General features: G+C 36.6%; 1 protein-coding gene across 6 annotated transcripts in view; it reads right to left on the reverse strand.

The window, feature by feature from the left end:
- The window catches only part of LOC138176002 (FERM domain-containing protein 4A), a 416,847-nt gene that overhangs the window by 178,468 nt on the left and 215,444 nt on the right, over positions 1-22,935 (reverse strand). For all 6 annotated transcript variants that reach the window (XM_069106685.1, XM_069106684.1, XM_069106682.1 and 3 more), the window contains exon 4: positions 3,880-3,972. In XM_069106685.1, the coding sequence (XP_068962786.1) occupies positions 3,880-3,972 (93 nt within the window). The remainder of the gene's footprint in view (positions 1-3,879; positions 3,973-22,935) is intronic.

Here is a 22,935-nt window from a genome sequence, read left to right on the forward strand (position 1 = left end):
ATATATATATATATATATATATATATATATATATATACACCTATTTGGGTCTAATGGCAGCCATCATTGGGGGATGGGGGAAGGGAAGAAGGCAAAAGAAATTTACACAATAATTTTGCTTTTTATTTGAAAGGAATAGCAAGTTGTGCATAGCAGATTTGCAGTTTCATGTGTAGCCATCTTTTTTATTGTATTATGTTATGGAAATGCTTGTTTTATTCCATAAATTAAAAAGAAAAATGGAAGCCAGGGATTCAAAGGGGCAAAAGAGAGGAGAGGATGCATTCTGTACTTGAGAAAAGCCTTGGCAAAAGTCAAGAGATGGGAAATGGAATATCATGGACAAGAAGTAATAAACAAGGCAGTTGGTTTGGAATGTGGAGTACATAAAGGGCAATAATATGTAACAAACCTGGAAAGGTATGCTGGAACTAGATTTTCAATGCCCCCCCCCTCCCCCATACCTATCCCCACTCAAATTTGCATTTTATCCTGGAAGCAAGAGGAAGTCACTAGCTGGGAAGTGACTGGTCAGGCTTATGCTTTTCAGATAGCATTTTAGCAGCTGTGTGGAATATATATTGGAGAAGGGAACACCCTGAGGCAGAGAGTCCAAATAAAGGGCATCCAGGAAAGTCAATGAAAACCTAGATTGTAGACAAACTTTTTCATGGACAAAGAAATTTAGGACTGGATGGCAGAACTGCCATCTTCACCTGATTCAATCCCTTCATTCTGTAGAAATGAAGAAACTCTACAGTGGTCACTGGCTTTGGATATCCTCAGAAGGTAACTCAGGAAGGCACAATCTGGTTTTGAAGACTGGAAAAGGAGTTCAAATTTCAGGTCTTTAATGATTCATTTCTTTACTCAAGTTACTTAACCTTTTGGCATCTTCTCTTCCTAATCTGTTCAATAGGCATGAAAATTCTGTTCCATCTCTCATACATGTTTTAAGAATGTGTTTTTGTGAAAGAACATACATATGCCAAACAAAAAGCCATCTTGGGATGGTATCCAATATGGAACATGTGGGAATATTTACATTCTATGAGCTTCCAAAACTTGGCTTAAGGCATCCAATCTTTTCTACTTTCCTCTTTTATGAGGGTGATTTAATTTTCCCTTCTCACTAAGGCAAAGAAAAAGTCACTCACCACCTGAACTGAGCATGGATCTGTTATATAGATATATTTTTTAAACCAAAGCAGAAATGATATTAAGAGACTCTCTAGAGTCAAACTGCTTTTAAGATGTGCATGTTTAATGAATGTTTCAGCTGAGGCTGTAGATATTTGTGTTAAATAGAATGGACTCAACCAGCTTCCCTGATAAGGAAGGTTAGGCAGCACCCACTGGGAAACATCCAGGATGGAGAGAAATTTTTTCTGGCTTCAGACAGACTCTAAGGTCTGGAATCTTCATGAAGATGATATATTATGCCTACCCCCATATAAAGAATACAGAATGCAGTCAGCATTGGAAAAACATAACAATTTTGCTGGGGATTCTTTCCCGAATGAAACAACAATAATTAATTACTGTATGTCAGTAAAAAGGAAGGTCTCTAGGAGAATATGCTAGTGAATTGTCCTTGGCTCTTGCTGCTCAATATTTTGATCAATTCCTTAAATGAACAAGTAGATGACCAGATTATTAGATCTGAAAATGACACAAAGCTTAGAGCACAGAGAATGAACTGGATGGCAGAGGCAGAATCTAAAAAGACTTACTTCAATATGCCAGAATGGTAGGATAAAATGACTAAGATGAAATGAATAAGGAACCATATAAAATTCTATACTTAAGTTTTAAAAAATCAATTGTACAGGTGTGTGTGTGGGGAACGTATGGGATAGACATGCTGTTCATGTAAAGATGTAGGGGGTGGGGTTGGTGGACAGAATACACATACTATTGGCCTAATGACCCTAAACATGTACTCTGAACTGTCTTTTCAGAACTGGTGATGGGTTGGTGTGCTGCTGTTTACTAGTCCTACTGTGAATATACTCTAAGACTGATGGAGTGTGGGATACCACCAGTGGAAGAGTTGTAAAATTCTGACCTCTAGTTACTCCAAAATTGTTAGCTGGTTGTTTTACTTCAGCACTTTCTTCTGGGATGGTCTGTTTTACCAGAAAGAAGGCAGCTCTCTGTAGTTTGCATGGCCTTAGGGATAAACATTTACTCTACCAATCTTAGTGTGCCTCAAGCTTCCAACAAGCCATTAGTTTCCAGCTCCTAGATGATAACAGACACTTGGGGGAAAAAGGGGGGAGGAAGGGGAGAAGAGTCTCTAAATGTCACAACCAAAATGTTTTCCTTTTTCTTGGTTAATATCTGTGGAATGGGCACATAGGTATATGGCAGTGCTTATGACTGGAAGGGTTCAATAAGTGCCAAGCATTCTCATTCTCTACATTTTCTCCCCAAATCCAAATTCTGTGCCTCAACCAAAATCAGCTGAGAATGGAGTTTTCCCAGAATTTCTCTCCTGCTGCATTACAAAGTTACCTCTCCATTAATATGAGATAGCTTAGGTACCATTAAGAGGATTATAATATTGAAATCCTTCCTATCAGTAATGGAAATGGTTAAGATTAGTTCTGAGATCTATGCAGCCATTAAATAAAAAAGGCATTAAATGTTAGCTTAAATGTACTTTGCCAGCTGAGGTAAAGGATCCATACTGAACCTTGTGAAATGGACCTATTATGTGATGTACTCTTTTGATTCAAGCTCATTTAATGTACTTTTTGTATCATCAGTCTGGTTGTGACTAAAATTGCATGGCTCACTGGTCCTAATCTTTAGAGTTTGGGAATTGTTATGCAAATTGTTTGGTTCCATTTTTTGAACCTCTGTTAACATATTTTAAATGAACTAGGAAAATATAGAGGTTAGAAATTATTGTGCATTTGAATTCAACAAGCATGTTAAAAAAGGGACAGAGTTTGAAAATCACTCTCTGTTATATGTATTCAAAAAGAGGCAATGCTTCATTGGATTAAACCAAAAACAAGGGATGTTGGAGCTAGGAGTTCTAATTTTGATTCTAACTGATTTATACTTTGGCTTAAGTTACTTGACCTCTCTCTGACACCACAAAGCTTTCTGTAAAATGGAAGCAATAATTCTGTCCAATTTTAAGGGACTGTTGCAAAGGTTAACTAATCATATGTAATAAAGTTCTTTGCAAAAACACAATGAACATTCTTCTAAACGGTTAATGAAACACACAATTCCAATTGTTTTTGATATTTTGTCATGCATTTTTTCCTCTCTCACTTGGGGATAAATTAGCTAGCTATAGCAATGGAAGGAATATTCTTATTTGGGAACACAAAAGTAAAAGTTCAAGGGAACACAATGTGTGGACACATTATACAAGAAAAGAAACATTTAGTGTTATGTACTATAGGACTCTAGAGTTCTCTATATATTCACATATGGAAAAGATTCAATTTACTGTAATAGATTAGTAGGGTTTAATATGTTTGGGAACAAAATCATGACTCTTGATTCATTTAACCCACATTCACATTATTGTGTTCTACATTACAACTAGAAAGGGTTATAGACATGAATTATTTTCCACAACTGCACTGAAATTCAAATATAGTCATTAGATTCATTTAAATAATATATTAATACTACCCTCCCCTTGCCCTGACATAGATACCTTAAGAGAAAGGCAAACATACGTTTGTAGGTATATATCATGTATATGTATATAGACATATATGTAGCATTTATTAGATTGATATTCTTATCATGAACCAAGAAACTTTATTACACTTTCATGTTTACCACTCTTAGCTTTCCAAAACTTTCTGTGAAAATACATGAAAGAGTGTGAATATCCTGTATACGTACCTGACACAAAAGTACAAAACCACAGGTCCTGACTTTTTGGGAAAGTCATGTTCCAACACTCTGCGATCTAGTTGAAGCCAGTTTAAATGTCCCCTGAGAAAAACAGAAAAAAATGAAAGTCTATAAGATTTCCAAAGATTCTTGACTGTGTGTGTTCATACTCATACACAATTCAGCAGACCTTTAACTGAGATGTGCAATAGAAGGATAAACCTGGATGTTTTGCTTACTGACACGGGGACTAGTAACTTGTAGACATTCTTCTGTGATATCATAGGGTCAGTATTTGAAGAAAGCTCTGAAAATGGTTAGAAAATATGAAATCTATTTAAAAAAACTCGATGGCATGAGGATACAGAATGACCATTTATATTTGGTTTCTATTTCCAAGATTTCATTGAAATTCAAATAAAGTCATTAACTTCATTCAAGTAATTTATTAACAAGCCTCCTTTTTCTCTTGTTCTTTCCCCCCTCTATATTCTTTAATGCCTTTTTCCGTGGAATTCAAAGCACTTTATATATCTTTCATCAATCCATATCATTTCTCTAGAGAAGTAGATGGAGAGAAAGCAACATTTTCATTTAAAATGGTCAAAGAAAGTCATTGAACAATATAATGAAGTTACAATTCTCTTCATTTCATCTTATACTTATAATTTTTCTACTTTGGGGTTGATTTTGATCTTTGCTTTAATTCATCAATGATATTAAATACTTGATCCCCTTGAAAAGTAGAAAAACATGGCAGACAAGGAAAGGTAATGGCAGTTTAGACAACAAGCGTTTGCAAAACATTACAGAGTGGTAGAAGATGTAAATAATGTCCCCTTATAACATGGTGAGAAGCAATAGAATTGAAAACTGGAGATTCAACTAAATTAGATTATTCCAAGGATAATATGAAAGTGGAAGAAAAAAAAAGGAAATGGAAGAGATGAGACAGTATTTCTATTTTCTATGTTGATCTATTATCAGTATACGTACGAGTTTATATTATTATTATATCTTCTGATTATCATTACTCAACATGGCATAAAACAGAGAAAGAGATGAATAACAAAGGTGTTCACCAACATCACAGTGGTTGTTTTGTGCAGTACCCCAATGGAAGGGGGATGTCTATAGATGTTGAGGTTCCTACTTGTGGATGACATTATGCTGACATCATCAGTGCCCAGGATACTGTAACATGACCTCCTTAATGAGATCCACTGCTAATCAAATAAGATTGACCTAAGAATCTATAAAGGAAACACCTAATGGATATGGAGTTTCTATTGCCTAGACTATGGTATATATATATATATAGTTGGATGAAGTGACTTAGTTCATCAAGCTGGACTCAAAATTGAATAGGAAGCAACAGTACCAGCTGGATTAAATTTGGAAATTGCATAAACCTTTCAAAAATTTCCAAATACTTCCTTTTATAAAAACTTGAAATAATCTGTGATGCTTCACTTTCACTCTCCTTCTCTGCATTCAGTTGCCAAAGCTTGTTGACTTTACCTTCACATTTCTCACATTCTTTCTTTTTTTCTCCATTTACCTAACCACTAACCTAAGTCAAGATCTTATCACCTCTCAATTGGACTACTGCAATAGCTTTCTAATTAATCTTCTTGTCCGAAGCCTCTCTTATCTTCAGTCAATTCTCATCAGAACTGCTAAATAGATATTCCTAAAAGACAGGTCTTAGTGTGTCGCTACCCTACTCAAAAAGCTCTATTGACTCCCTATTGCTTCTAGGATAATGATGATGGTGATAACATTTGCACAGTGCTTACTATGTGAACAACCCTGGGAGGTAGGTGCTATTATTATCCCCACTTTTCAGATAAGGAAATTGAGGCACAGGATAAAACAACTCTTCTTTTTGGCATTTTAATCTCAAACTAACCCCATTCTATCTTTCCATGCTTTCTGCACTCTCCATGCATTTTATATTCTAATCAAACTAGCCTACTTGCTGTTCCTTAGACATGACATTTTATCTTTCACCTCTGTGACTCTGTAGCCTGGAATGCATTCCCTCTTCACCATGTTTTTAAAAATTTCCTAGCTTCCTTCATGGCTGAACTCAAGAACCATGCATAATCAATGAAGTTAGAATTCAATGGGAAATAGTTTCTGGGGCAAAAAAATCTAGCAAATTTCTCTGATAAAGGTCCAATTTTCAAAACACATAGTCAGATAATATAATTGAATATGCAAAAGTCATTCCTCAAGACAGTCAAAAGATGTGAAGAGGTTACAAATAAAGAAACTGCATGAAAAATGCTCCAATTCACTAATAACAAGTGAAATTCAAATTTAAGAACCTCTCTGGTTTATACTCCATACCAATCAGATTGGCAAGGAGGAGAAAATGTGAAAACGGCAATTGCTGGAGTGGGCAGGGCAGGATAACTCCTCTAAGGCATTCACTGTTGGTGGTGCTGTGACATGGCACAACCATTTAGGAAAGCAATTTGGAACTATATCACTACATCATTGATACCACTGCTAGATATATCCTCTAAAGAGGTCAAACACAGAGGAAAAGTGAAAAGGACAGGTATGAATAAAAAATACTTCCAATAACATTTTCTGTTGTAGCAAAGAATTTGGAAAGAAAGTGAGTACCTCTCAATAGGATAATGGCTGAACAAATTGTGGTATATGAATATAATGGGACAGAACTGTAAGTTAATTAACTGACAAATATGAAAAATTCAGAGAAACCTGGAAAGATTTATATGAAATGATGCAGAGTGAGATGAATAGAACCAAGAAAAAAATTTACATGACGACCACAATAATTCAAAGAAAAACAATTCTGAAGGAATACAAGACTTTGATCAATGTAGTGACCAATTATGACTTGAGAAGATCAATAAAGCAGCAGGCCACATATCTCTTAGAGAGGTGATAGACTAGATGTGTAGAACAAGACAAGCATTTTCAGAGAGAGTCAAAAGATTAAATTATTTTTGTTTGATTTTACTTATTTCTTTTTTTTTTCACTTTTTTGGAGGGCAATTGGGGTTAAGTGACTTGCCCAAAGTCACATGGCTAGTAAGTGTTAAGTGTCTGAGGCCAGATTTGAACTCAGGTACTCCTGACTATTCACTGCACCACCTAGCCACCCCTGCTTTTACTTATTTCTTAAAGAAGAAGTTTTAGGAGGGGTAGTTAATGAGTAGTGACAGAAATTAAAAAAAAAAAAAGGAAAAAAGGACATCAATGAAATATCAAAAACTAAACAGTAAAGAACAAAAGGTGATAAAGGAACATAAGCAGGGCAGTTTTGTGACTCCCATGATAAATGTAATATGCAGAAGTTCACAGTTTCATACATAATCCCATGGGGGGGGCTTTCTATAATGAAATGTTTGTATTTGTTCACAATTGCTGAATTCACATTATAAAGAAAATTTAAATGAAAAGGGGAAAAATTCCTCAAGCACTACTTCTTACATGAGATTTTCTTGATTCACAAAAGTGTTAGTCTTTCCCCTTTAAAATTACTTTATATTCAATTTGTGTGTATTTTGTGCAACATGGTTTTAAAATTGACCACTCTCATACATAGCTTATGAGGTGGTCACCCCTCAGCCCACTAATTGATTCATCATATTCATTTAATATTCTAACCTAATCCAGGAGTGGGTTTGGATATTTCTTTATTAACTACTAGAATTGCTACCTCCTTTTCCTTAGTAAATCAATTATCTCTAAATCACCTTCCCAGTTTTCTAATAACTAGCATTTATATAGGACTTAAAGGTTTCCAAAACACTTTACATGTTTATCCAAATATTACTTATTTAATAAACAAGAGAAACAGATTTTCCCAGAAGCAATTGCTCACCTCTCTCCATATGTATCAAGCCCTCTAATATGATATTAGAGTTGCTGGCTACGGTACTGTTTATTCACAGAGGAAGAGATAATAGTGGACATACTTTTTTAAAACAAAATTTAAGCTGTAAAAAAGATCACAGCCAGAGTGACTTCGAATCCTTAGCATTCCTCTTGACTTATCCTCATTTCTGAAACATGATCCCTCCTTTCACTTTTTCTAGATAACAAAGTCTCTCTAGAATATTTTTCTTGTTTATTTTCAGTATAAAGATATAAAAATCATTTATGTCCATTTCTGTCCTCTCCTAATCTCTCTCCAGATATAACAGGTTCCTCTCTAGCATGACAACTAAATCTCTTCAGTGTCTTCACAGACTCAAGACATTCTCTCTAAAATATTTCTAAGAGTTAAACTATATTAGCAAAAAAGAAGTTCTCTTCCTATTCTTTCTCATTACCTTACTTGGTTTCTCTTTAGCCATCACATCTACTTCTTTTGAGGATGACAGTTGAACTATCAATCTCTGACAGACTTCTCATAGAAAATGGCAAACTGTAACTATACTAAGTTTCCAAAGTATTCTTAGAGATAAAGAAGCTTCTCTGTGAGGGAAGCAATTGAGGGTGGTGTTACATTTGCCTTCATTCATCTCTGCATATAGCGTTCCCACCAATATAAAATACGTTCCCAAGGGCAGAGACTACATTGCTTCTGTATTCATATCCCCAGTGACCAGCACAACGAATGTTTCATACTTTCAAAGACAACATGTGATTTTATGTCTGTGAATCATAGAACATCACAATCTTCCAAAATTAAGAGTTATGCAAAAGACAATATGTGTGTATACCAAATATACACATATGCAATATTATGAAGGCTATTTATAATCACTATATACTATATATATGTACATATATATATATATACATATGTGTATAAAACCAATGACTTGTATGAAAAAAGTGGTATAAAAGAGATAATTCAGGAAATATGATCAGAAAAGGAGATAAATTGGTCCTATGCAAAGAACAAGGGATAATAGATAGATAGTCCAAGTGCCTCATTGGTACATGCAAAATGTTAAAAGACCCAGAAAAGGCCCTACAGTTCATTGGATGCATATTTTTTTTATTTTTCATCTTATTTTGTTTTGAGAATGGCTCTCCCCATCTCACCCAGGTTGAAAGTTCAGCACCCATGAGCCTAATCTCAAAGCTTATTAATAGGGAAGATTTAACCTGTTCTTTTTCTCTGACCAGTCAGACTACTTTATCCCTCCTTAGGCACTCTGGTGGCCCTCTACTTTCAGGGGCTTACCATGTTAGTGCTAGACTTAGTATGAACACTCAATTGGCTGTAGTTTAACATTCCAGAATCCAAGATATCAGCTTCAGTTTTCCCTAGTGGCAGAGATTATAGGTATAGGCTCCTACTCCTAGTCTAGATTTCATGAAGGATTTATGGGGCAAAATGGACACATATCATATAGGATGAGAAGGCATAGATGGGTCATAATCTGTACCACTATAGGCTATGAATACCATTACATAGATTCATGGAATATGGAAGAAAATAATTCTCCATACCTATTCCATCTTAGTTCATTATCCAATGGGAGACAAAACTTAGCAGTTTCCTACCAAAAATAAAAGTGCCTTCTGTGAATTTTGGACAGGAGCTAGATGACAGGAAAAATAAAATAGTATCTGATATGAGGTGTACTTTTTTCTCTTTTAGTCAGAGACTCCACTCAGAATAGGTAGGTAGAGTGCTCTAAAGCCTGCAATGACTTGAAGGCCTTCCTGATTGGCTGAGAGTGAGTATAGAACCATAATTCTGATGAGATGTTCTTAACCTTTTAATGCCATTGACCCCTCTGATATTCTGTTAAAGATTACAGGCTCATTTTCAGAATTTTTTAATGCATAAAGAAAAATGCATAGGAACACAAAGGAAACCAATTGTATTGAAATAGCTATCTATACACATATATACATGTGTGAAAATACATGTGTATACACATATACACACGTGTTTGTGTATTTTAAAAAGCTTATTCTCTTCTGATTACTTTTAAACTTGTGTATTATTTCTGAAGTTATAAACATTCTCCTTTACAAGTTAGCTGCTAGAAAAAACACACTAAGCCTTAACGACTTGTTGGCAGAAAGGGCAAAGGGAAAGAGGGAAGGCATGTTAGAACCAGGATTCTCAGCATTAGTATTAATGACAGAGTCTAATCCAATTAGCATGAAAGGGGAAGCAGGTAGTTAGGGAGGTCTCTGAAGCTAGGAAACCTACCAGGAAGATCAGAAACTCAGTACTTTGAATAAGTGGCACTTACCCCTTCCACTTCAGTTCTGATATATCACAAATCAGCATAAGAAATTAAATGGGATTTTTTGGGGAGTTTTGCGGAAGCCTCAGATAATACATGAAGGTACAGCAGAGGACACAGAAAAAGCTTAGAAATTCAGAAATGCATAAAATATATGTATAGCATTGTATAATAATAACATATTTTATCTTTTAATACCATAATAATTCAAATTTCTTCTGTGGTAGAGAGGGAGGGCCAAAAAAATTTACATGGATTTTCCAGATCTAGGGAGTACCATGCCCCTAACTGCCCTGCAATGTGGAAGGGATAACTGTATTTCAGGAATGACTAGAGTCAGATAGCAGCAAGACAGAGCCCCAAGGTTCTCTTGGTATGGATTTCTAAGTATTCTGATTTTCAGAGAGGCTAGGGTAAGCCCTTAGTGGGGCTTGTGCCTAGGACAATCTCCTGTATTCTTTTTTATTTTAATTAGTAAAGCTATTACTCAGCAAATACAACTCTGTCCGATGTATGGCCTAAGGTTACTGCTATTTCCTGAGATGTATAGATCATTGTTATGATATAAGAATATGATGGACTGGTAGGAATATTTGTGAGTTAAAAAAAATCTATGTGGAGCATCCTGGTTTTGTGTGACCTTGGGGGAGTTATCTTATACCTCTGTGCCTCAGTTTCCCCCATGTAAAATGGGGGGATTGGACCATATGATCTTTAAGGTTCTAGTTCTAAATCTAATGAACCATTTTATCAGAAAATTCTTACGAAAAATGGAAAAAAGGAATGAAGGAAGAAGTATGGAAAGAGGATAAGAAAAAAAAATTACTAGTAAACCATTCAGGAGTTGTTTAGTGTGGAGAAATGAAATTAACCAAAAAACATGCTAATGGTTTCAGGAAGATTTAACCTGTTCTTTTTCTCTGACCTGGACTGCTTTATCCATCCTTAGGCACTCTGGTGGCCCTCTACTTTCAGGGGCTTACCATGTTATTGCTAGACTTAGTATGAACACTCAATTGGCTGTAGCTCAACATTTGAGAACTTTCATCCTAAAGCACCATTGTGCAAGAAAAGAAGATTCACTGCTAAAATAAGCCCATATAACATATTATGCTGCATAAATAAGTCCTTTATTTATAATGTATTTTTCACCCAAGGAATTTTGGAGCATTTTGTCCCAGTCCTAAGCACTCTTCATACACACACAGAAATCACACATGCAAGCATGCACATCCGTGTATACACACACACACACACACACACACCCCAATTTTCAAATTCTTGGTTATTTAGTCTTTCTTTGCTCTGCTCAATACATTGTAGAGAAAATGAGAAGAAATAAGGAGGCTAGACAAAGTCTTGTAATGCTACACCACTAGGCATAGTCTCCATGGATAAAAGAGCCTCGTGGATTCCTTAGTGACTCTCAAGAAATGCAGAAAATATCTGAACTTTTTGGTCAAAGGGAGCTGACCACTCATTAGCCTTTGTTTTCAAACAAAGCTTGTTCTACTTACTTGGCAGAAGTGCTTAGAATCTGCCAAAAGAATCCTTCCCATTTTCTCTGTGAAGCATTCCCTGAATAACCAAGTCTACAATTACTATTCTTCCTCTATTATCCTTCCTTTCAAATCATTTAGGTCTTACTGTAGGTATTTATTATTTGGCACTTCTAGTGATAACTCATATTTATATATCATCCTTAGGCTGACAAAACATTTTTCCTCCTAATAGCCATTAGAACAAGTTTTATTTTCCCCATTTTACAGATGAAGAAACTGAGACTCAGAGAAGTTAAGTGCCTTGCCTGGGATAACACAAGTACAGGAACCTGAATTCAAATCTGGATCTCTATTGACACTAAATTGAGCAATCTCTCTACAACAACATGCTGATGCACTTAAGGTAGACAGTCTTATATTTTTAGTTATCTATCTATGTCTACAGGTAAGTGGCTCAGTGGATAGAATGCTGGGCCTGGAGTCAGGAAGACTCATCTTCCTGGGTTCAAATATGGCCTCAGATACTTACTAGCTTTGTAACCCTGGGCAAGTTAGTTAACCATGTTTGCCTCAGTTTACTCCTCTGTAAAATTAGCTGGAAAGGGAAATGGCAAATCACTCCAGTATCTTTGCCAAGAAAACCCCAAAACAGGGTTATGAAGAGTTGGACAGGACTGAAAAATGACTGAATGTCAGCCTAGCTCATATGTTAAATAATGAGCTTTATGAAGGCAGGGTTCATGCCCTCTTTTTTCAGAATCTAGAATGATATCTTGCACGTAGTAGGCACTCAAAAATGCTTCTTGACTGTTTCCTCATTAAAGTAGTACATCACCAATCATGTAGATACAATTTTAATTTTCTGCCTCATTGTACTGCTTTCTAACAGGCTAGTCTGCGCTCAAGATGAGAAAGCTTTGGAGTCCTTCATAGCCTTGAATGGTTTAAAAGAGCAATAGTTTGATTTCAGCCCATGCTTAAGTAATAAGGAGGCACCTGAGTCAGTGCAGAATGTTCCACATATGCCCTCAAGATTAGCTGTCATAGCTTGGGAAGCTCAGTTCAATCAATGAGCTATGCTTGAGAAATTCCCCCCAAAGGCACATACATTATTGACAACACAAGCTACTGGGGAACAGACTTGAAGTCTCCTGGGATCATAATTCACACTATGGAGAATTTTTAAGTAGGTACATATTACACTAAATGACTTGGTCATCACTTTGTGTATGTTTCTCTAAATGTTCTCTGACCCTCAAATTCCTCCTTTTCTGATTTTCCTACTTTTCTTTATTGAGGATAAATAGATAAATGAATCAATATACATATCTGTATCAAGGTCGATTTGTTTAAATATACACATTCACATATAGGTGTGTATAAATTTGTAGCAATTCAATTTCAGTATTGCTTGCCGAAGCCCTATCCTTCAGAAGCTATTCACCATTTTCTCCACAAAGTCTTCTTTGATACTTTCAGTAGAATGTGGATGCCCCAAGCCTAGCCAGGCATGGTACTGCATGCCTACAATTCCTGCAACTGGGAAGACGTAATGAGGCTGATGGATGGCTCCAACTCTGAAATTCAGAGCATCAGGGCATCTACCTTTTAAGTCTGGTACCAATATGGTGAGCCCTTTGGAAAGAAGAGGTCACCAGGCTGCCTCTGGAGAGGTGAACCAGAAAAGTTTCTGATCAGCTGATGAGGGATTAGACCCAGGAATGACCTCCAACCTGGGCAGTATAAGAAAATTAAAAAGAAAGAAAGAAAAGAAAGGAAGGAAGGAAAGAAGAACAGAGGAAAGGAGGGAGCAAGGAAGGGGGGAAAAAACAAAGTAGAAACTCCTTCCTCAAAGTTCTGTAATGTTTTTCTTGGACTGCTCCCTGGTACTAATATTGTACAGTTTTCCCTTTCATTAGAATGCAAGCTTCTTAAACATGACATGGGGACTAATGTGAAAATATATTTAATATGAATGTATATGTAGAGTCTACATCAGAATACATGCTGTCTTGGAGTGGGAGGAGGGAAGAGATGGGGAGAAAATTTGGAACTCAAAATCTTGTGAAAGTGAATGTTGAAAACTAGTAATAAATAAATTAATTTATTTTTTTAAAAGTAGATATGGAGAAAAGGATTATGAAGACTTTTTTTTTCCAATTACTGAAGTCTTCTGGAACAAAATCAGCCATTAAATCAGGAGTTCTGGACAGGGGGTTTCTAAACTTAAAAAAAAATTGATACCTATGTTTCAATATAACGGTTTCCTTTGTAATCTTATGTATTTCATTGCATGCATTTAAAGATATTATTCTGAGAAGGGTTCCATAGGCTTCACCAAACTGCCAAAAGGGTCTAGATAACAAAAATGGTTAAAAACCCCTGCTTTAAAGAACAGTGGAACACCAAGTGCCAGCCTTCTCAAAACCCTGAGCAGCTCAGAGATCTAGAAACTTGAACATGTTCTTAAGAATCTCAGAAACAGTGGACTTTGAAAAGTTCTAAGTGGCAACTTTGTTTTTCCTTTCCTTGAAACTACATGATGGAAAAAGTAACTTTTGAACTTGCTCCTTTTGCCATTGATAAAACTTTCCTACTATGGTTATTTTTACAAAGATTGAGTGCCCCAAGTGTGTACCTGTAGTGAAAGAGATCTCCTGCAGTCACAAATAGGAAGGCTGATGAAGCTCTGATAGGAAAGTTCCTTTTGTTTCTAGGGAGGTAAACGCCCAGGTTGGACTTTTAAAAGTGGGACCGTCAAATCCACCAGGAAATATAAAGAAAAAGGTTGGAAGTCATGGCCGAAAAGTCTGAACTACATGGGAGAAATCTTTGGGGTCAGATAGGGAAGTGCCTTATTTATATATGGCCCTCACACTGAAAAATAAGATAAGAAAACAGATTCTGAAAGGGACTAAGAAACCTAATAACCTTGGCAAACCACTCAGCTATGGTTTATTCCAACATACAACCTAAAAAAACTTTGAGGGAGCTAACTTCATGGATAAGGAATTATGGAAGAAGAAAATTGGGAGAACCAAGAAAGATCAAAGCCTACATAATACTTTCAGGTTAAACAGCATTTTTACCCCAAGAATTCACTTATGTTTGTTATTTTGGAAACCTCTGTATACATATTTTCCTATAGTTGCTAGTAGTAAAACTGGGAGAAAATGCATAGGAGGGCTAAGTGCGCATCTCAGAAAAAGTGGAATCACGTGTTTACCTTAGAAAAACAGAGCTAAGAAGAAATGAGAGTCCTGGAGTCCTTTCTAGAGGATATGTGAGTCAGAAAAAGGAGGGGGGTGATGGCATTGCTAAGAGAAGGAAGAAAGGAAATGTGTAGACAGCTGGCCTGGGACAGAGAAATATCTAAGAGGAGTGGTTAACACTGGCAAGTCTCTCATGTTATGAGCTACTAATGAGTAATTAAATTACCTTATTGGAATTTCTCTTCTCCTTGCCTTGACTATGTTCTGTTATAGCATCTAATGGGCACCAAAATATTTAATTATAAGGGGGAGGAAGTTGGGTGGGAAGAAAAGAGAATAAGGGACCAGATCAAGACTTGAGTATATAGTTTTTTGAAAGAAGAATGAAAGAATATATTCAAGTAAAAATTAAGCTCTTTCCTTAACCTATACTTGTGAAGGTAGATAAAGGTTTGACATTTTTCAAGAAAACAGAAAGATGTGGGTTTACAACAGATGAATCTCGAAAGTTTTGAAATAATTTTTTTAGTTTTTCTACCATTTAGGAATATATAGTCTTACTACTTCCATACTTTTTTTTTGGAGGGGGCAAGACAGAGCAGTTGGGGTTAAGTGACTTGCCCAAGGTCACATGACGTATTAAATGTCTGAATCTGGATTTGAACTCAGGTCCTGTACTCTATTTGCTGTGCCACCTAGCCACCCTAACACCTTTCTTTTTTTTTTTAAACCAAGGAATACAAGGGAAGACAAGATGGTAGGGACAATTAAGAAAGAGCTACCAGATTTCAAGAAGCCTCAGAAAGTCACAGGGATGTCAAAGAATCAGGGTCCAGATAGCACAAATATATTGTGAATTAAGTCAAATACAGTGAGAGCATTAGAAGACTATGTTCATCAAAGGCTGAAAAGGGCATTTGTAGAACTATGCTAATTTATGCCAATGATATTATAATAAGGGGAAATAACACCAGAGGCAACATTTCTTGGACTCTTCTAGTAAGAGTGACATTTGGGGAGGGAGAGGAGGAGCGATTCTGAATATGAAAAGTACTATAGTTCTGGGAGAAGAGGAAAATTTAGCTATTCCGAACGCTAGGAATTCATTTTCAATAGCTGCTACCTAGAATGATACAGGTCACTTAAGACATTTAGATGAATTGCTTTTTGTATGTTATTCCCCAAACTGAAAAATATCAACAGAGGGAAACCGTGGAGCAAAAAGTTTGAACTTTGGAAAGCCTGTGAGGGATGGTATTACATACCCCAATCAATGCTCTATTTTTCCCTTGGGGATTAATAGAGGGCTCCCATTATAATATCAGAGAATAACTTTCCTACTTCAGGAGCCTCAGGAAACACACAGCTGGACTCCACTGTGGACTCTATGAGTTGGAAATGCATCTAAGAGTAAGGAAGAAGAGATGTGTAGGTCTTCACTTCAGTTTCTTATCACCAGAAGAGAAATTCTTCCCTATACCCAGGAAGATGTTATCAGAAGCTGAACACCACACACAAAAAGGAAGAGTATGAAGAATTAAATAATTTACCCAAGGTGACTTTCAATGAATCTTTGTAGCATCTACATTCATTGTCAGGTATGTATGTGTATGCTTAAAAGGAAATAGACATTGCTCTAGCAGTATTAATATGACTGGAGTAGGGACTTTTAAAAATTCTATTTTTCTGTTTCTATGTATCCTCAGATCTATTCCATAATAATCCATAACAATTTTGAAGAATCTTCATTTCCAATTATTTCTTCTTCCCTATGTAACAAGGGTTTCACTTATATGTACCTTCTAGCCCTCCTACTGATGCCTAAACCAGTTTTCTTTTGTTCCATCCATAGTGGAGGAAGGGAACAGCTGGCAAGCCTTCTATTATCCAATACATATTTGGAGACCCCTCAGGCTTCTTTTCTTCAGGATAATTACATTCATAGAGGAAAAATTAGTCAAAGAATAGTAGGAAAAGTAAATATAGGAAAGAGGGGGCATTTCTCCATCAAGAAATGCCTTATAGCTTGATCTTCATCACATCCATTGGTGAGAATTCACACCAGATCCTCTTCTAATAAGACTTGAAAAAAAAAACCCAATCCAAAAGCAAAGTTCATGTGTAAGACCAGAGCAGACAATTGGAAAACATTTCTGTTATTACTTTAGCTAATAAATAGTTTGTAAACTGAGGCAAGATGATGTTTATTCTGTTTGGTTATAAAGCAGGTCAGACAGTTAGATCCACAATAAATATTAACTTGCTTCTAAGGAACAAATATCTGATTTATTTAACAGACTTTTAAACTTCTACATGCAGTCCATAGAGATTTTGGTTTAGGAACTGGACATCTTCAATAATGTAATGCTCTTTTTTTTTTTCCTTCTGTGAGTACAAGGGTCTGCTGGGTGCAATGAGGTCCACAAAAAGCACATTCTGGTGTTGCTTGCCTGCTTTCAGATATTCACATGTGTGAATCAGCACTTGGCCCCTCTGAGGATGACAGACTTACTGGTCATTTCCAGTCATGAATAGACTCGGCACGGAAGAACATAAAATGCTTTGAAATGGCCAAATGATCTTGTTGGCTGCTGAGCTAGAGGAGCTGATGAATCGGCTGACATCTCTAAAGGAAACAGCTTTTAGCTCAGTCCTTTGCTTTCACTATTCCCTCTTCCATATGGCAAACTGTACTCTTTGGCACTAACTTCTCCCCCAAGGAGATATAGGTGTGAGAGATGCTTGTATCTTTTCTGCTTTGCGTTTCCTTTCTTGATGAGGTAGATTGAAAGTCATTCTTTTTTTTTTTTTAAAGCAATTGGGATTAAGTAACTTGCTCAAGGTTACACAACCAGTTATTTTTTGTGTGGGTGCCAAGTATCCGAGGCTGGGACCAATCCCAGGTCTCCCGACACCAGGGCTGGCACTCTTACTCACTGTGCCACCTGTCCGCCCCGAAAGTCATTATTGATACCAATGTGAACAGGCTCGGAAGTCCTTGTGAGTCCCAGTGCTCCTGGGTTTAATGAGTGGAGCTCACTGGTGGTAAGGGGAGCTTCTGCATTCTAGAACACAACTACCACTACCAAGAGGAGCCTGGGAGGTTCCTGGCCTGATGTGCCAGAAGATATTTGACTTTGAGGGACACAGTGAAGAGTTAAGATGAAATATAAAATACAGAGCCCAGTAAACTCCTGCTGTGTTTAGTTAAGTGTCTGTTTCCCAGAAGATCATAACATTAGTTATAAATTAAGTTTTTGGATCTTGTCTGTGTCAGCTGTGAGTCTTTCATATCTCTTAACATTTGTGTGTGGGAAATAAATATCCATTCTATAGCTGATTCACATTGTACTGAATATGTCTCCCTTTGGAAAGAACTAAATGTTAGTCAAAGCCTAAACTTTAAATAATTTGGCCACTGGTCACTGGGATGGGGTATAATGAGATGAAGAATGGGAGAAAAGGGAGCCATTGGGCACACTGCCCCATATTTAGAGGCCAGAGTCCTCCAGGACTGGCTTTTGTCAAACTCTGTCTCTGGGTCCAGTGCAGGAGAGTTCTTCAGCTAGGGCAGAGCTCTAGCCCTTTGGATTCAGCAGCAATTGTTAATATTATAAATGGATAGAAATTTAGTGAACATTTGACCTCCTCACTGGAGTATGAGGAGTGGTCTGGTAAGTACAACCCTACTTTTAGCTGTTTCTACCAAAGGAAAAAAAAATAAAGACCATTCCAAGTCTTTTTATTTTTTTAATGATGCTTTAATTTTTTTTGATGGAAATAGTTTATTTATTTTGAAATTTTTTTTATTCATAGAAACAAGATAACATGAAACCATTGTGGACATTGTTGTGTCTTTAGCAGCAAATTCAATGCTTCAAAAGGTCTTTGGTTTTGTTAGTGTGGCAATGCTTTCCACCAACACAGAGCCCAACTCCTCTCTAACCTAGGATAGATGGTTTGATAGTTACTGCACCTGGAAAATTTGTCAACCTGGGCTGTTCCTGATTCACTACCTTGTGTTTTAATGCTGTTGATGAGACTACACTTAGAGCTAGGCTGGTTCTCTAATAAAAGAAACAGTTGGTGATTCAGGCGGCAAAAGCTCTCCTGAGGGTGTTCTAGGCATGGAACAGATACACAAAGAGAGCCAAATGACCCGAGTTTACCTAATGAAATAGGTAAAGTCAAATAGTTACCGTTAAGATATATGTGTAAATGTGTTCACATATGAGACTGTATGTATTCTAAGGATGAAGATTAGACTCACATTTTCCAACTCTTGGACTACAATGTTTCACTGTATTTCTACCTGAATAGCTCATTCATTGACTTCAAGGGACCATTAAACTAAAAAAAAACCCACCACCTCTCTAAAACACAAAAATATCAATGTATTAACATTCATTGGATATGACCCAGATGCTGTTCAGAGAAAGTCTGAGAGAACTGAGTAAAAGGATGAGTTCAAGGTCTTGATAATCATTGTAATATCCTAGCTTTATTGCTGAGACCTCAGAGTCCACTCATATTGCAAATGGGAGAAATTTGGACCCACAGATGTCAGTAACTTTTACCAGTTTAGATAGGTAGTCAAGATCAGCAGTGGGATTGGAACCTAGGTACTCTGATTGACAAGAAATCTTTCCCAAATCCTCCTTAATCTTAGTGCCCACCCTCTGACATGACCTGGCACTTACCCTGTTTATATCTTGTTTATACACATTTGTTTGCATCTTGTCTTTTCTAGTAGACTATGAACTCCTTTGAGACCAGAGACTTTTTGCCTTTCTTTGTATATCCAGTGCATAGCACAGTGCCTGGTAGGTACATGGTAGGTGCTTAATAAATCAATGCTAGTTAACTAACTACAGACAATGATCTTTCCACTGTACCAAGATGGTTATTTGACAACCTTGAGACCGAGTTTCCTCATCCACAAAATGGGGATGGTAATAATTACACCACCTAATTCACTGAGTTGTTGTGATCATCAATTAAGATAACATATGTGCAATCATTATGTAAAAATAGGCAATTATTATTCAGACTCAATTCCATATGTAGGGTCTCCTCTTTACCTTCTACTTAAGTATAATAATACAATAAGTATACGTGTCATATCATATATTATGTTTATGTTCTATTGTTTTATATATAATGTACTGTATATTATGTATAATTTATTACATATAATAAGTATAATAAGAGGAAAGGCAGACAATAAGCATTAAGATAGCACCTACTATGTGCCAGGCATTATACTGTGCTAAGTGATTTTTTTCCCCCTTTATGTTAATGTTATGTTATGTTATCTCATTTGATCCTCACAACAATCCTGCAAGACAGATGCTATTATTGTCTCTAGTTTACAGGTGAGGAAACATGTTAAATGACTTGTCCAGGGTCACACAGCTAAGGCTCTAAGGATCAGTGCTCTATCCATTGTATCATCAGTTGCATTTCAAGAGAAGGAAGAGAAAAAAGAGCTCCCAGTGATATAGGACCAGAAGGTTTTGAAAGCATTCCCTTCCCAACAAGCCTGCAAGGTAGGAAGGAATCATTATTTCATTACTGCCTTTTCATTGATAGTGGTTAAAGAATGAGAGAAGTACTGAAGGAAAAGTTCTGATGCCAAACTTTTTTTTTCTTCATTTACCTTAGTAAATAAAAGAGTTGTGGAAAAATGCTTCTCTGATCATTAAATACGAAGCCCTGTTATTTTCTATAATGTCTGACATTCTAATGTGAGTTGTCTCTGGGGCAGTAATGAATGTTGAATGCCATATTACCAGAAGAAGCTATTAAGACACAGGCACAGAGATTGTTGCTATTGATTTTCTCCTCAAAGTCTCCTGATACAGTATTTCTAATGAATGGAAATCCCAAACCTATTTCTAAATAAATTACCCTCCTGGAGCTGCATTTTTATTGTTCTTTCTTCCTCAATTGGAAAATTGCCTTTCAAGTTCCTTGCTTTAAAAATTTGCAAAACAACTTACCAAACTCATCTATTCTTTCCTTCTATCCCCTAAATATTCATTTAAAAAAGATCTACTGTAAGGTCACCAAAATGTAAAATTCAAAGATATTTTTAAAACAAAAAAAACATTGTTGATCATAAGATTCAAATCAGGATTTTGAAAAATACCATAATGTAGAACATTTAAACTTGGAGGTGTCAATGACTATAATTCTGCTAAAATATCAAGTACTCCCTGACATTTAAAGATAAATAGTATTTATTTAGCTTTTACCTGCCAAGTACATATTACAGTCTGGAAAAAGAAGAAAAAGACAGTTCCTAACCTCAAGGAGGTCACAATTTAGCAGAGACATCTGGTAGACTGCAATGCATGAATTGTGGGGATTCTTGGAGGTTGGGACCATACCAATGAGCCCTTGCTGTCTACAAAGCTTGGCCAAGGAACTGTAATATATATATATATATATATATATATATATATATATATATATATTAAGACAAAGTCAACTTATTTTTTTAAAAGAACAAAAATTATTTCAAAGAAATTACAAACAAAAATTATAAAAAATAAAAAATATATAAAAGGATTGCCTCACTCCTGTAATTTGTTCCACATAAACACCCCTCTTCCATTTGTGATACTTGTATCGACAAGCAGATCAGATTGAATCTCAGTACTTTAACGGAAGCAAGATGGACCTTTTATAAAAAAGACTTTGGGGAAGATCTGGATGTGATCTGGGAGTGGCCAAGTAGTCTGGGAAGAGAGAAGAGGTCTGGGTGGAATTAAGGAGTGGCAATCTAGGGTGGGACCTGGTATAGACTAAGAGGGCCACAAGGAAAGGATAACTGGAAAGGGTCAGGTGCCAGAGGTGAAAGTCCAAGGGCTTTTCCTTTGTGGTGTCCAGATCCCAAAGACATGGTCTTTTCCATTTAGGGGTTCAGATTTCATCCCCATCAGTAGGAGTGGGGGGCTAATACATGAGCAGGCTAAGTATTGAATTGGTACCCCTGAATATAAAAACATAGGCCTCCAGCATGTTATTGTTGTGCATTAGAGACAGATCTCTCCACTTCTCCATGGAGGATGAATCTGAGAACAAAGACAAAAACTGCATGGGATGAGAAGGCAGGCATATGGGTAGATTGCTGTCTTTAACACCAAAATAATGGGTTTACCCACATTCAAGAACTTACAGATATACAGAAGTGTTAAAGAAACACTTTACACACCTTTTCTCTCTACTCTTTCAAAACCCAGAAAATCCTTCATTTACAGTGAAAGAAAATCTAAAACATATCTAAAGAAGAATGTAGATCCAATATATCATGACTACATATGATGCAAACAAAGTAGGATGCAAAGTTTTTTTTGTCATTGACTCAAGATAGTGTGCTGAAACCTGACACGGTATAGGCCCCGCCTTGAACTTACTCAGAACTCTCCCACTGGGCCCTGGTGTTCCCTTGAGGCTCATTTCAGTATAATCATTTTAACTGCCCTTTCTTTGTGACCCTCACAGTCTGCACCTGGCCTCACCCTAGAATGCCGCTCCTAGATTCCACCTAGACCCCTTCCCAGTCACCTCACAGCTATTGGTCACTTCTTGAGCACATCCAGATCTTCTCACAGTCTTTCTTTGTATAAGGTCCATTAAATCACTCAGATTCAGTCAGGCCCACTTGTCAATACAAGCATCACAAATGCTCAGATTATTAAAATCTGGCCAATAGCCCAGATTCTTAAAATCTCTCCCACCCCAACTGGTGTCTCTTACTGAAAGAAGGGTTGGGTCAAATTCACTCAAGGCAGGACCTGAATGATTTGCCCTTGAATTCTGGGGTTCCCAACACCCCTGGACCTCAATAAAACCTATGAACCCTTTCTCTGAATATATTTTTTAATTCATATATGAAGGAAACATCAAATTTCAGTTATAGGTCAGTGAAAAAAATTCTACTTCTATCCAAGTTGACAGACCTGCTGAAATCTCTTCAAAGACCCTACACATTGGGGATCCATGGACCTTAGGTTAAGAACCCCCGATGTATAGAGTATAAAGAGAAAGGAAGTTAAGGACATAGCCTTATTCTGGGGACAAAACATGTGTTGTAATAAGCATTTTACCAAGCATATAATACTTACCCAAACACATACACAGCTT

This window comes from Petaurus breviceps, unplaced genomic scaffold, assembly GCF_028583685.1.
Source record: "Petaurus breviceps papuanus isolate PSGF00001 unplaced genomic scaffold, PetGlider_PUasm1.0 80, whole genome shotgun sequence".
Lineage (NCBI taxonomy): Eukaryota > Metazoa > Chordata > Mammalia > Diprotodontia > Petauridae > Petaurus > Petaurus breviceps.